Source organism: Phaethon lepturus, unplaced genomic scaffold, assembly GCF_000687285.1.
Source record: "Phaethon lepturus isolate BGI_N335 unplaced genomic scaffold, ASM68728v1 scaffold20206, whole genome shotgun sequence".
Classification (NCBI taxonomy): Eukaryota; Metazoa; Chordata; class Aves; order Phaethontiformes; family Phaethontidae; genus Phaethon; species Phaethon lepturus.
This window is the reverse complement of record NW_010545829.1, coordinates 1,125-17,649: the sequence shown is the minus strand read 5'-3', so window position 1 is coordinate 17,649 and position 16,525 is coordinate 1,125. Positions and strand designations below refer to the sequence as shown.

The 16,525-nt window shown below is 43.2% G+C and overlaps 1 protein-coding gene across 1 annotated transcript; it reads right to left on the bottom strand.

Moving 5' to 3' along the window:
* Positions 1-473: 473 nt before the first annotated feature.
* Positions 474-16,124, bottom strand: LCMT2 (leucine carboxyl methyltransferase 2; the record flags this gene model as incomplete). Its single annotated transcript, XM_010289091.1, has 10 exons — positions 474-641; positions 4,031-4,166; positions 4,254-4,441; positions 6,556-6,653; positions 9,107-9,337; positions 10,247-10,504; positions 12,684-12,774; positions 14,813-14,920; positions 15,350-15,539; positions 15,968-16,124. Coding segments are annotated over 10 exons (1,625 nt in total), but the record flags the coding sequence as incomplete, so codon positions are not given.
* Between the last annotated feature and the right edge of the window lie 401 nt (positions 16,125-16,525).

Sequence of the window (16,525 nt, the reverse complement as noted above, 5' to 3'; positions counted from 1 at the left end):
GCTGCTGGCAACAAGAATCAGAGAAGCATGAGTCTGTCATATCTAGACTAAACATGACCTTTTGAAACATTCAACTGTGACCTATGATACACTTCCTTTCACTTATTATGCTTGACTGAACATTTCCAAAGGCTTTCTGACTCAGTGACTTCACTGTACCTCCAAGTCAGCAGCGTGCAAAGTCATGTCCCCTTTGAACACAGCACTGTTCCTCATTTCACCTCTTAAGGACTACTGCTATCACCACAGAGCTACTTTTGAGATACTTTATTTAGAGCAATACAAAAAGCAGTACAAAAAAAATACAGATAAGGTATGCAACCCCTTGTCATAACTGTTCCTCCTAATCCCACCTTTACAAATGCATTCTGTATACAACACCTTTGTGGAAACACTTTGCTGCTCTTGGGCCTACAAGTGAATAGATGTCTCACCACAGTGCAGCAGCATGGTTCAGTCCTGTTTGGTACCAGTCAGTGGCTGGTCAGGATGTCGCTGAAGCTCAATGAGACAGGCTCTGGGTTCAGGTGTGTCCCAAAGGAGAAGCAGTTCCCACCACCACCAATAAGCAGCAACTCCTTCTCATTTGGCAGAAAGACACTACTATGATTATGTAGCATTAATGGCCACTCCAGATGCTCCTAAAAAAGGAAAAGGTATTTTGAACATACAGGACTTCAACACATGTGTACCTCATACAATGCTATAGAGATATTTCATATGGTACCTTCATTAGAAAGTTAAGAACAGCCACGCTGGGTGCCATCTAAGGCCATTTAATCCACTATACCACCCACAAATGTGGGCAAAAATAGATAGCTAGAGAACACAGGAACAACAAAACCATTATATACTCCTCTAGTATACTCCACGCACCCAACAACTTGCAGTTCAGTCATTTTTGATGAGAATGTCTTTGTACTCCCTGAACCTTAATAATTTTCCTTCCAAGAACATAGGCAGTCACTTTTTGAATCCATGTAACCCTTTGGCATTCATATCCTGTGGCAAGGAGTTCCAGAGCTTACCTATGTTTCATATGAAGCACTCTTCTGAAGCATATTGCCTGCCAGCTTCTTTTGATGTCTCCTAGTTCTTATATCAGAAGAAGCAATAAACAGTCATGCCTTCTTCACCACAAAGGAGACAGCCTAAAGTATGTACTTATATATCTGAGTTCCAAGAAACATCTGATTTATAACCTGTATATCTGACAATCTGAAGAGAAGGTCTTTCAGGATGACCTCCAATATTTGAAAGCTCGGGAAAATAAACCTTGGAGATAACACTTGTTGCAGATAACAGACTGTAGCAGTAACAAAACTGCTGTGTTGGCAATTCAGTTATTGTTGGGGCCACTGGAATCTGAAGAGGACAGGTTGTAGAGTCTTTCCTTTTAAAATGCTCAAGACAGAAGGCAACTTTTATGAGGGTACCATCATCTCTATTCTTAGAGAAAGGTTAAGGGATAGTGCTTGAGAGATGTATCTGCCCATGGTTAACTGTTCCATGGCTTTTTCAAGCACAGAGAAAGCTGCCAGACAATGATTTTGGTGCTATCACCTTCTAAAGCATGTATCAAAACAGTAATACTAATAGTATCCAGTACTGCACAGAAAATCACTGACAATTCCAGTCTTTCAAAACTTGGGACCAATCCACATACATTGTACAGTACTATCAATACTTTAGCACAGTACTGGTAGGTTCAAAAGCCTACAGAGTTTCACCTAAGCTCATACACAAAGGCAGCTACCAGTCCATCTGCATCCACTTATTCGATGTAAACAAAAAATTCTATTCTTTTAGATACAACTTTATTATCATTGTACCCATCCTCACCGCTTTCCAACAAGAGTAGCCTATTTTATCTAAAGGATAGTAGGCCACTTATAACTTCTGCTATAGAGACTAAGAAAAAACTGAAGTACATTTAAGCATACTTCATGCTTTATGACCTCAGGAAAATGCTGCAAGGTCAGTCAGATGCACACATACTGCTTGTTATAAAAAACAGACCAGTCACAAATTCCAGTTTCTCCAAGGAGAGGATCCATACGTACAGATATTTAAAGACATTTGTTTCTATACATAAAAGATAAATAATAACTTGTCAAGCAACAGAAGCTTTTTCATAGAATCACAGAATGGTTTGGGTTGGAAGGGACTTTCAAAGGTCATCCAAGCCCCCTGCAATGAGCAGGGACATCTTCAACTAGATCACGTTGGTCAGAGCCCCATCCAACCCAACCTTGAATGTGTCTAGGGAAGAGGCATCTACCACCTCTCTGGGCAATCCAGGCCAGTGTTTCACCACACTCATCGTAAAAAATGTTTTCCTTATATCCAGTCTAAATCTACTCTAGTTTAAAACCATTACCCCTTGTCCTATCGCTACAGGCCCTGCTAAAACTTTTGTCCCCGTCTTTCTTATAAGTCCCCTTAAAGTATTGAAAGGCTGCAATAACGTCTTCCCAGAGCCTTCTTTTCTCCAGGCTAAACAACCCCAGCTCTCTCTCAGCCTGTCCTCAAAGGAGAGATGTTCCAAGCCTCTGATCATTTTTGTGGCCCTCCTCTGGCCCCACTCCAACAGGTTCAGGTCTTTCTTGTACTCCAGGCAGTACTACCACAGATGAGGGCTACTCACAGATCTAGACTAAGTTTTGCCCAGAGCATGCCAAAATCCTGCTATGTGACATCACCTGTATGACTGTTCTTCACTGAATCAGGGAATGGAATCACAAAATAGTTGAGGTTGGAAGGGACCTCTGAGTGTCATGTAGTCCAACCACCACTGTTCAAAGCAGGTCCAAGTATAGTAGGTTACTCAGTACCTTGCCCAGTCAGGTTTTCAGTATCTCCGATGATGGAGACACCACAGTCTCTCTGAGCAACCTGTTCATTGTTCAGTCACTCTTACAGTAAAAATTTCTTTTGTTTAAGTGGAGATTCCAGCATTTCCATGATGTTTTCTTCTTGTACTTTAGGCAGCAGCACACAGCAATTTCCACCATGAAGTTTTTAATAAAATTATACCACAGACCTCCATAAAGATTAACTGAGGCTCTGGTTTGATCTGTTCTCTTCTTCCACAGACATCCTGAAATTACTATCCTTGTGCCAATCTCAGTTCTGCTCCCTCTGTCTGGAATCACAGAATCATTAAGGTTGGAAAAGACCTTTAAGATCATCAAGTCCAACCATCAACCCAACACCACCACGCCCACTAAACCATGTCCTGAAGTGCCATGTCTACACGTTTTTTGAATACTTCCAGTGATGGTGACTCCACCACCTCCCTGGGCAGCCTGTTCCAATGCTTGACCACTCTCTCTGTAAAGAAATTTTTACTAATATCTAGTCTAAACCTCCCCTGGCACAACTTGAGGCCATTTCCTCTTGTCCTGTCACTAGTTACTTGGGAGAAGAGGGCAACACTCACCTTGCCACAACCTCTTTTCAGGTAGTTGTAGAGAGCAATGAGGTCTTCCCTCAGCCTCCTCTTCTCCAGACTACACAATCCCAGTTCCCTCAGCCGCTCCTCGTAAAACTCGTTCTCCAGATCCCTCACCAGCTTCATTGCCTTTCTTTGGACACACTCCAGCAACTCAATACCCTGTAGTGAGGGGCCCAAAACTGAACACAGTATTCAAGGTGCGGCCTCACCAGTGCTGAATACAGGGGTACAATCACTTCCCTACTCCTGCTGGCCACACTATTTCTGATGCAGGCCAGGATGCTGTTGGCCTTCTTGGCCACCTGAGCACACTGCTGGCTCATGTTCAGAATAAAACAGTTACATGCCCTCCAGTCTTCTGCAAACTTAGACTCTCCATCTCTTAACACTATTATGTTCTACAGGCTGGTAAAAGCACTTTGAAATTAGATTCCACCTCAAACAGGGAATGTTAATTCCATTGACAAATTTGCCTACTTTGCATTCCCTGCTCTGTTTCAGGGAATAGCCCTAAACTTACCATGTTCCTTCACACAGCACTGTTTAGCCTGAAAGAAAAATTTAGGTACTTACCACATTAATCATATAGTCCAAGCAGAGACCAGTCATTAAGTCAATGACAGTGATGCCTGGCACAGAGGATGAATGAAACCATACTCCACCAACAAGCAGAAGTTTTCCATCATGTACATGTGCAGTATGTGAATACCTGTGAGTTCAAAATGAGATTGAACTCCATTAGTATGAGAGGTAGGTAGACAGGCCAAAGATTCACTGCTGAATGCCTTCAACTTACCTTGGGATGAGAGGAGGGTGTGTCTCTACCATCTGCCACTGAAAGCCATGTTCAAGTGCCCTCAGGAAGAAAACTGAACCTAAGGGCTGCTCAGCTGTTCCCAGACCTCCTGCAATTAGCACTCCTCCTTTCCAGCTACAGGCACTGTGAGAGTGACGGCCTTCTGGTACTGTACCCTCAACAGGAATCTAGGAAAACAGAAGTTCAAGGCTGAAGTTTGCCAAGCTAAGGATCTTCTTCATGTCCAGATCTCTTCCTGCTGCATGTCCTGTGGGATGTAACATTCTTTCCTGCCATAGGATAGGAACAGTTGCTGGAGAGGAACAGAGTAAGCATGATAGGAAAGAATAAAAAAAACCAACCTACAAATGCTCCTCTAGGGATGGCTAAGTAGAAGAGTTTCCATTTATACTTTCTATCTCCAGTAATTCTCTGTCCCTCAGTATATTTAATATCACTCAGTCTATAGATGGTTTTATTTCTGCACATTTATTAGAAGTAACTTTATCTGTATTGTTTCATGCTGCTTTCTGTTCAAGACATGCAACTGAGAACCACACGTTTACAAACACAGACTAATGCAGTGATCAGCAAAGCAGGTGATCAGTGGCTCAAACCACAGTGCAAGATAAAATTCTGAACTGCAGTTCAGCTGAACTAAAAGAAAACTTCTAGTGCAAGCACTAAAGGAAAAAATGTAAGATGAGAGGAGTATCATAGCAAACAAGCTATGGAGAAAATTTCAGAGGCCATCTGGCCTATCCCACTCGCCTAAAGCGAATTCAACTATACTTATTATCATCTGGAGAGATGGTCAGAGGCCATCTTGGGCTTAGCGACCATGACATGATAGAATTCTCAATTGTGAGCAAAGTAAGGAGAGAGGGCAGCAAAACTGCTACCATGGACTTCCAGGGGGCAGACTTTGGCCTGTTCAGGTCATTGGTTGAGAGAGTCCCTTGGGAGACAGTCCTGAAGGGCAAAGGGGTCCAGGAAGGCCGGACAGTCTTCAAGAAGGAAGTCTTAAAGGTGCAGGAGCAGGCGGTCCCCATGTGCCGTAAGAAGAGCTGGCGGGGAAGGCGACCGGCCTGGCTAAACAGGGACATTTTGCTGGGACTCAGGGAAAAGTTTATCAGAGTTTATCACCTTTGGAAGAAGGGGAAGGCAACTCACGAAGAGTACAAGCATCTTGTTAGGTCAAGCAGGGACAAAATTAGAAACTTGCCATCAACCCAAATCACAGAATCATAGAATCTTTTGGCTGGAAAGGACCTTCCAAGCAGGGACATCTCTCCTTCCACAGGGCTGCTCTCCAGCCTCTCATCCCCCAATTTGTATGTAAAACCAGGATTACTCCATCCTAGGTAGAGAATATGTCACTTGCTCTCATTAGATTTCACACTGTTCGTGATTGCCCAGCCCTCTAGTCTATCCAGATCTCTCTGTAAGGCCTCTATACCCTCAACAGTCCACAGCTCCTCCTAATTTAGTATCATCAGCAAATTTACTTAACATACAGTTGACTCCTGCATACAGATCATTTATAAAAACATTAAAGAGCACTGTCCCTATAATTAAGCCCTGTGGAACCCCACTGGTGACTGGCTGCCAGCCTGATGTATCCCCATTTAACTCTTTGAGCCAGACCCATCAGTCAATTGTTCATGTTATGGACTGGTCTAGCTGTATGCTGGGCATTTTGACCAGAAGGATGCTGTGACAGACAGTCAAAAGCTTTGCGAAAATGGAAAAAACCCCACATCTACTGGATCCCCTTGGTCAACTAGATGGGTGATCTTGTCATAAAAAGAAATTAAGTTAGTTAAACAGGACTTTCCCCTCGTGAACCCGTGCTGGCTATAACCAATGACTGCACAGTCTCGCAGTGTTCTTCAGTAATTCCCAGAATAACCTTCTCCACAATTTTACCAGGTACTGAAATGAGGCTGACAGGCCTGTAATTACCAGGGTCTTCCTTCCTGAAAATTGTGACATTTGCCAGCTTCCAGTTGAATGGGACCTCTCCAGACTCCAAAGACCATGGAAAAATAATGGAGAGAGGTCCTGCAATAACATCAGCCAGCTCTTTCAGTACCCTGGTATGAATCCCATTGGGCCCCATAGATTTATGTGCATCCAGCTGGAACAGCATGTCTCGAACAAGTTCAGAGTCACAGTACTGCCAATGCCATCTGCTTCAATATGGTAATACCACTGTGATTTAGTTGGACTCCCAATACAGCAGCATGCACTTATGAAGTGAAGGCAATTTCTACTTCTCAGGGCATCCCAAAGTTCTTACCACAGTGCAGGAAAGTTCTTGAGCGTGCAGGAAATACCAATCCCCTAGCACAGGCTCCACAGCAGAGCGGCCACCATACAGAAACAGGTACTTCTGACCTACAGAAAAAGACAACCAGGTGAAAAGAGAAGTTAGAATTTGGTATGTCACAAAAGCAGGAATATCTGTTTGCATAGAAGGGAAGCTGACCAAAGATAGAAATTAATGAAGTCAGGCAGAAGTTTTATATGCTACTTGTGTCCTTCCACCTGATGAACATTTCCAGGCTTTAGCAATAAATGCAAGAAATGGTTTTATAGATACAGGAAGTAGTCCTGTATCTAGAGACTTCAGGGCCTTGGGACGGTTGGTAAGGGAATCTGGAGCACAGGTTATTTTTTTCCTCCCTCCTTCCAGTTGCAAGCAGAGACATAGGAAGAAACAGATGGGTCCAGTCTATTAACGCATGGCTCCATGACTGGTGCCGCCACAATTTTGGGTTTTTTGATAATGGGATGGCCTACACAGCACCTGGCTTGCTGGCATCAGATGGGATTACTGTTTCTCAAAAGGGGAAGAGGGTCTTTGCTCACAAGCTAGTGGGGCTTATTGACAGGGCTTTAAACTAGACTCAAAGGAGGAGCGGCATAATGTCAGGCTCACCCACGACAAGCTGTGGGATGACACACCAAGGTTAGAGGAACAGGATGCTAGCGAGGCCTCTTAGCCTGTTGCACCAGAGAAAGACCTCAAAGGAACTAAAGGAGGTCCCTCTAAGAGGGTGACATAGCTAACAGCCCAGCTGAAGTGCATCTACACCAATGCACGCAGCATGGGCAACAAATAGGAGGCGCTGGAAGCCACCTTGCTGCTAGAAAGCTACAATCTGGTTGCCATTACTGAAACTTGGTGGGACAAATCCCACAACTGGAGTGTGGCTATCATTGGCTACAGGCTGTTCAGAAGGGACAGGCGAGGAAGGAAGGGCCAATTTCTATGTCAAGAAATGGATAGAGTGTGAAGAGTTATCTCTGAGGAATAGCCAGGAGCAGGTTGAAAGCTTATGGGTAAGAATCAGGGACAAAGGCAACAAAGGGAGCCTTGTGGCTGGTGTCTACTACAAGCCACCTGACCAAGGGGAGTCTGTTGACAAAGCCTTCTCACTCCAGCTACAGGAGGCATCGTGCTCACAGGCTCTTGTCCTGCTGGGGGACTTCAACCACCACAACATCTGCTGGAAAAGTAGCACAGCATGCTGTAGGCAATCCAGGAAACTCCTGGAGTGCAGGGAGGATAACTTCCTATGCCAGGTAACAGACAGCCCTACCAGTGGGGATGCCATATTGGACCTGCTGATCACCAATGCAAGTGTGCTAGTTGGTGATGTCAAGATTGGAGGCAGCCTGGGCTGCAGTTATCATGCACTGGTGGAGTTCACAGTCCCGAGGAATCGGAGGCAGGTGAAGAGAGAAGTCAGGACCCTGCATTTTAGGAGAGAAAACTTCCAGCTCTTCAGGGACCCCCTGGGAAACTGTCCTCAGGGAAAGGGAGCAGAACAGAGCTGGCACATCTTTAAGCACGCTTTCTGTAGAGCGCAAGAGCTCTCAATCCCCAGGGGTAAGAGATCAGAAAAGGAAGGCAAAAGGCCAGCACGGCTGAGTTGAGACCTGCTGGTCAAACTAAAGCGCAAGAAGGCAATGCAATGGCAGTGGAAGCAGGGACAGGGATCCTGAGATAAGTACAGGGATGCTGCCCAGCTGTGTAGGGATGGGGTCAGGAGGGCCAAGGCGTGGCTGGAGCTGAACTCGGCAAGGTATGCAAAGAACAATAAGGGCTTCTATAGGTATGTAAGCCAGAAAAGGAAGGTCAAAGAAAGCGTAGCCCCCTGAGGAGCAAGACTGGCAAACTGATAACAATGGATGCAGAGAAAGCTGAGGTACTGAACAACTTCTTTGCCTCAGTCTTCACTAGCAGTGTCTCTTCCCACACCTCTCGAGGGGATGGCCTGCAAGACAGGGACTAGAGGGGCAAAGTCCCTCCCACTGTAAGAGAAGATCAGGTTCAAGACCACCTGAGGAACCTGAACACGCACAACTCTGTGGGAGCTGATGAGATGCATCCCAGAGTCCTGACGGAATTGGCTGATGCAGTTGCCAAGCCACTCACCATGATATTTGAAAAGTCCTGGCAGTCAGGTGAAGTCCCTCATGACTAGAAAAAGGATAACATTGTACCCATTTTAAAAAAAGGTAGCAAGGAGGATGCTGGGAAGTACTGACCCATGAGCCTCACCTCTTTGCCTGGGAAGATCATGGAACAGATGCTCCTAGAAGCTATGCTAAGGCACATAGAGCACAGGGAGGTGATTCAAGACAGTCAGCATGTTCAGCAAAAAGCTATGGTTTTAAACAAAGGAATACAACGCATCAACATTAACTGCATAGCCTGTACTACATAAGAAGTAAGGCTATATCATGACAATTTGCCTTTTAGATCTGTCTGGACAGGACTGCCCCATATATTCTGGAATTTGTATACCTACAGCCATTTCCACTCTTTCAAGGCTTTTTACCTTTGAATATTACTTCAGTCGTACTGTGTCTCCAACGCAAAGTAGCTGGTTCAGCAACAGGCTGCAGACTTACAAGCTCCACTGTAATGTCATCTGGGTCTGAGGCATTACAGGTTTTAGAGAACTTTAGCCACAACATTCCCAAACCTGCACTTGATGGGGATGTTCGTCCTCCTACCACCAGGGCCAGACTGTTTGAAAGACATGACACGGTATGGTGCAACCGCTCATCTGTAGAGATACAAAGCATCACAGTTCACACTGATCTTTCCCCCATGAAATTTATAAAATCATTTAGGTTGGAAAAGACCCTTAAAAGCATCAAGTCTGTTAACCTCGCACTAAACCATGTCCCTAAGCACCACAAGTACACATCTTTCAAATACCTCCAGGCATGGTGACTCAACCACTTCTCTGGGCAGCCTGTTCCAATGCTTGGCAACCCTTTTGGTGAAGAAATTTTTCCTGATACCCAACCTAAACCTCCAACGGCACAACTTGAGGCCATTTCCTCTTGTCCTATCGCTTGTTAGTTGGGAGAGGAGACTGACAACCGCTCGCTACAACCTCCTTTCAGGTAGCTGTAGAGAGTGATAAGGTCTCCCTTGATCCTCCCTTTCTGCAGGGTAAACAACCCCAGTTCCCTCAGCTGCTCCTTATACGACTTGTGCTCTAGACCCTTCACCAGCTTTATCGCCTTTCTTTGGACATGCTCCAGCACCTCAATCTCTGTCTGGTAGTGCAGGGCTCAAAACTGAACACAATATTCCAGGTGTGGCCTCACCAGTGCCGAGTACAGGGGTACAATCCCTTCCCTAGTCCTGCTGGCCACACAATTTCCGACAGAAGCCAGGATACTATTGGCCTTGTTGGCTGGCTGGCTCATACTCAGTTGGCTGTCAACCAACACCCCCAGGTCCTTTTCCACGGGGCAGCTTTCCAGCCACTCTTCCACAAGCCTATGGTGTTGCATGGGGTTGTTGTTACGCAAGTGCAGGACCTAGCACTCAGCATTCAGAACCTTCGGATGTCTTTGACTGCCAGCATAATTGCGCTGTGATATCACTTTTCCACTAGACATTATTTCGTTGTTAGCACAAAAACATCTTCCTTACACTTGCCATCAGTATGGGAACTCACCCCATCTTTTATCAGGATTTTCTTCTTTCACACAGCCAGCTTTCCAGTAGCCTGCACGCTTAATTAGCACATGAAAATTTCTCATACGGCAGTGCTGTCCACCCTCCTCCCCAAAGCCTCCGGTGGTGAGAATCACATTGGGTTTTATAAGAACAGAGTGATGACCATAACGTCTCAGGCCAGAAATTTCAGAGTGCATTGCACACACTGCTGCGGTGATGCTCCCAGCCATTCTGACAGGAACGTCATGATGAGGAACTGTAGACCAAGAAGAACCAAAGAACTTATGCACAAACAAGAACAAAGGACTACATTTTAAAGGAGAGATTAAGCAAGTCTGTTCAAGAAGAAAGAATTGTGAAGCAAGTTGACAGAACACATAGACAATCGGACACACCCTAGAAATCAAGGTGCAATGGTTTCAACTACCACTGTGCCAACTTTCAACTTCTGCTTATTGTTCCCTCAACTCCTGCCAGAGTTCTGAGACTGCTTTAATGGGGTGGAGGTAAGACCGGTGTCCTCAACTGCTGTAGCAAGATAGGAATCACTGCAATACCTTCAAAAGGAGCACCTTTCTGATGAAGACAATATTGGCTACTTAAATAGCAAAGGACAAACACCTGGAAGCTGGATTTCAAAGTTTCTTGCTAGATTTTGATCCTACCTTCACAAAAGCATTGAAATACATTCTAAACCATGATCTCCGTTAATTCCAATGGTCCTACTGTAAAAGAATATTTTCAGTTATCTAAATATATTCTCCCTGAGTACTATACCCCTTAGTATGAAACAAGCTTTCAACACAGGACTGTAGCTTACCTACACATTGTACAAATTGTTTTCTTTTAATCAGTTTTGAATTTGTGTCTTTTTTGTTTTAATCACGTGCCTTATTCTTGTGTTGTAAGAGATGATGAGGTGGAGGAGAAGCAGCCCTCCATCTATTTTTTGTATGCCATACTCAGAAAAACTGCCTGTACTGAATGTTGTTTTGTACAAGATCGTACTTTCTACTGTTTGATGAAGTCAAAATTTTCATCTCATTGGGCTTAAATGTCTTTCTACCGATGCATCTTTTTAAGACTGAGGTTTTTTTTAATTTCAGAAAATATAGTTACCATGCTGTTTGGAAGATTTAGTTTGCACTCTCTTAACAGGGACCCAAATCGACTTGAGAGGATAGTTGGGGGCACACACTGGTATTTGAGATATACCTTTTGCCATTCCCAGTAAAACATATCTAAGCACGGATAATTTACCAGACTTTGGAGTCTCTTGCTGTCAGTTCTGAATACAACAAAGACAGCAGCAGAAAGACCCTAGTCCTGTCTCTAATGAATGTCCTGTCTCTAATAATTATCTTCACTGTACTAATGTCAGTTAAGCAAATGTCAAATTTATTTATTTTTTTAACTTTAGGATAGATCCTACACATTTAGGAGCCTTTAAGGTTTTAACATAAGGACCAGTGACAATCACACAGTATATTTAACCATACCCACATTCATTTGGCTTTGATTTCACTACACGTTTTCAGATCTAATCAAGACACAACACAATGGATTCAGTGGCCTTATGGGCTTATGGAATGCCACTCTGCCTTACACTCTTCCAGCTGCTTTTCCTGCGCCCTAGAACACAGATTTCAACTTTCAGGTGCAGACAGAACTACTTGTGGTGCTATATTGTGAACAAGACTAGTGGTGTCAAACAGGATAAAAATAACCTTCTGCTTTCCACCCTGAAAAAGGAAGCAAGCAGCCAAAAGCAAAAATTTCTTGGACTGCTACTGCTGCCAAGTCCTTTTTATCATGGAAACAGTCTTGGTCTTGGCTTTTCCCCAGCTGTACCACTTTTCTCCCATCTAAAAAAAGTAACATAGAGATTTAAAAGCATTTCAGAAACAGAAATACTACATGTACAATTCCACCCACAGGGGATAACAAAACAAAGCACAAACTTCATGACACGCTCCTGAGTGCTCTGCTGGACAATACCTTGATAGTATAGCAAGTAAAACATAACAACCTTTTGGAGGCTGGAAGGATAGTATGACTCAGAGTGCCATGTATGGAGGCAAGGGGGAATAAACTGAAAAGGATTTTGGGTCTGTAGCATCCCAAAAATAGGAGGAGGAGCAGGGTAGACTGGCATTGCAGCCATGCATTGGAGGGCCCCATATATAAACAGAAGAAAGAGCTGTTCAGACTGGAAGGTTCAATGAACTGAAAGAAAGAAACTGATTAGAACCACCAGAGTCAGGATGTGGCCCTGGCCTCGCTATGGACAGCAGAACCATTGTTAGAAGGATGGACAAAGCTACTCAGATCGCAGCACCCCATCTGCGCCTTCCAGGGTTTTACTGTCTCCTAAAATCTCTCAGAGAAACCTGCAAGAGATAAAAGAATACTACGAAAACTAGTCAGTTGTGTACCTGTCATAGTGGATAACAATGGAGTCCAGGAAGGTTCCATCCCCTTTGATGCAGTCAAAACAAAGTAATGAGAACATTTCAGATGCCATTCCTGCAGCAAGCCCCAAAAAAACAAAAACAAAAACAAACAAACCCCCTCAAAATCTTAAAGCAAACAGTGTTAAGGATCTCAGAACAGCCAGGGCAATCAAATCAAAGACCAAGCTAGCCTAGCACTGTTTCCAACAGTGGTCAAAATCAGAAGACTGAAGTTGAATCTGACAAAAAGCAAGTGTGTAAATACCTTCCTCACCTCAGCCTTCAAAAATTTACAGCTCAGGGATTATCTAAGCAAAAAGCTGTGTCTTTGTATTGAACAATCCTTGATGGATTTCTCATCCATGAACCTATCCAGTTGCTCTTTGAACTCACATCAACTTTTATTATCTGTTACACGCTGTAGCAAGGAGTTCCATAGCTTAATTATATGTTGCATGAGGAACTTTTTTTTTTTGAGTCAGCTTCCCTTTATGATTACCAGTTTTGAATGTAGAAAAGGGTGAGGGCTGTGTAACAGAGGGATTAAAGTTTCTTAAAGATCATGGAACATAAGTGATCGCAAAGAAATCACAAATGTTCAAAGCTGCAACACGGTCTCTGCTGGCTGCTAATACCTAAATATGATTTCCAGTCTGGCCTTGGAATCACTCAGAGGCAGAAGCACAAGCAAGAGAACTGTACAGGAAGTCAGTAGCAATACTGGAGTCCACCCTGGCTTTTATGGACATTAGGGAACTGAGGATGTTCACTCCCATGGTGTGGGATATATTCAGCCAACTACATGACTAGAAGGCATAAACATGAATTTAAAAGGCACAAGAAACCACAATATTAGCCCCAACCAGAAGTAAAAAGCATCTTTTGAAAAGTGATATCCAAAATGAATGTAACTACTGAAAATGCAAGAATCCACTATTTGTCCCTAGGCAAATTATTTTAAAAATTACTTGTCCTCAGCACTAAGTGTGTATTTTACATTTGTTACCTCATTTGATCAAGCTTGTTTTCAGTAAGACCTAGATCGTACCTTATCTTTATCTCAAAGGCTAATTGTAGAGCTCTCTGTTATCACATATCTTACTCCTATGTACATTTTTCAGCTAGGACTTGTGTACATGTTAATCTCCTCTATAAGGAAAATGATAAAAAGTCTTTACTTTCTCACTGTATAAGCAATTGCCTTGATCTACAATAATTCTTGTAGACATTTCTACACCACTTTGCAAATCTGCCAGCATTTTTCAGTCATCACTTTTGCATTCATGTAGCAGAGCAGATCTTGCATGTTGGCAAAACAAATGCAAGCACATTAAATTGTTTCCATACTGCAGGCTGTTAGATTTCTACAGAGGATCATAAACAGAGAACCACAGAATCAAAAGGGAAACTTCTAGTAAGTATTCTACTGGATATTTATCTTGAAGATACTCAGTATCTTTGACTTCTCTTCTAGGCTTCCAATAGTTGCAAACTTTACCGGCAGTTAACATAAAGATGGCAAAGAATAGAGTCATAGTTAAATTCCAATTGTTACTATAGAAATGGCTGTACAAAGTCAGAGCAAAAAATATCTGAAATTAGTAACCTGTATCCAACAATGACAAACAGCAAGAGCCTACGGAAATGCAAGAGAGCAGGACAAGTGCATCTACTTCCCCCCAGAATGCTCCCAACCACTTGCAATCTGGAACCTCACATCAGGTATATTTTTATGTATTCAGTAATCCTCAATGGATTTCTCTTTCATGAAAATAAGTGCCTCCTGAATGCATGCAAACTTTTAGCATCTACAACACCTTCTATACCACCAGCTAGTTTACTATGCTGACTGACTCCCTGAGAGACCACTCACTGAGGAAGGGAAAAGAAAAGCTTCTATAAGACTAAAGAGAGTCCTTCCAATGCTACTTGCCCCAGCTTTACATGGAGCTTCCTGCAGGCTCTGCATTAACTAAGTCTGATTCAAGATCCTTTCTGCCTATTTGAACAGCTATGCCTCAGCAGCTCTTGTACAGAACTGTGACCATAACAAACTGCAAACACCTTATATCAAAACCAGGTGACTGGTGTTCAGAATAAAGGACGGTTACCTCATATTCATCAAAAGGCTCCAGAGTCTGCACTCTTTGCTGCTCATCTTCTGGAGTACAAGAAGTGAAAAACTCATTCATATCCATGACACTGCACTCAGTCCAGCCCTAAAACAGAAATTCCTCAAAATTATTACCTCTGGAAGGATAGAGACTCCCGTCCCACAAAAAAACAAAGACCCTAAACAAAGACACCTACATGAGCCTTTAAAACTGTCTGCCTTGAAGAACAGCAGCCCAGAATCTGGTGAGGACAGATCTCTTACCTGTAAAAGCTCTTAAGAGCTTAATTTATTACATCAGAAGTCTCAGAGGAGCTCATCTTGCCTTAATCCCATACCAGAAAGTAGGCTGCATGTTAGTTAGAAGGACCTTCAAATGACTAGTCATTCTACTAGAGAAGGCAGTGTCTCAGCCTGGGCTCTGTTGGCTTCAACTCATAACTGGCACAGCTGATGACTTCCAAAATTATTTAATGTTACAACCTTTTGCAGGTAAATCATGCTTTGTGTGTGCCCTAGAGCTGCAGGTACTTACCTTTTCAAAAAAACGCCTCTGCTGTGCCTCACAATCAGGGTACTGTGCCAAAGAATGAAGTGCAGAGTTCAGCCGGCTAAAATGCTGCTGCATGACACGTCCAAAGGGGTCCTCTGGGTGCATCTGCTCATACAGCAGAAAGCATGCCTGACAGAAATGCTCTGCTGCCCACTGAATCAAGGCATCTGACCTGTCAGGCAGATTGTGCATAAGAAATAAAATAATTGAGGGCCCACCTATCATATATCAGATAAAATATATCTTCCTGCAACACCATAACACATGCTATTAAAGCATCCTGACAAAGGTAATACACAAAAGAGAATCCTGTGCTGAGGTCTTACGAACATATCCTCCCCTATCTGTGCAAAGAAGAACAAAAAAGTCAAAATCACTCGTTCTAGGTTTTTCTTCTTCTTTTTTTCCTCCCTTTTAGGATGTCATGTGGACATCACTTAACCCATCACAATTATGATGTAAGGAACTGTTAGCGATTTCCACAGAATTGCTGAGACTTTAGTTATAAGACAGCAGGTCTCCCAGCTCCAGGTGAGGTATGTACAAAGAAACTTGTTCTTTTCATTTTCCACCTAGCTAACACAGAATAACTCAAGTGACCTGCTATTTTCCATGTAGGTGAGCACCACCTCTGCTATGAAGAGGGTGGGGATTTCATTGTCCAGTCCTGCTTCCTCCAGGGCTCTCTCCAGCTCAGACAGCTCTGATAAATCCACTCCCAGCAATTTATAATCCACTCCAGAAAAGGTAATGACTCCTGGGAGACAAAAATTATACAATCTCACTACAGTGCTTATGCAACACTGAGACCAAAAGGGACAATTAGGAAAATCAACACCACGGACAATCACTCACAAGGCTGTGCCCATCAATTCAATTTCTTTGGGACATGTACAAGAAAATCCCCATTGCTAAATGAACCATAAACAGATAGTGACAAGAAGCGATTCATTAAATACAGATCTAAAACTCCATTATTCTTAATGCAAATTTCACCTCTAGACTTCTCATAGAATTATCACATTTCCTGTAACAAGAAAACATCATATTTACTTTAACAACATTTTTATAGAACCACTATACTTCAGAATCAAATCTTAAGGGCTCTCATTTATAGACCTTTCAGTTTAGGCTACTAAGAAAGTACCATTGCTTTGA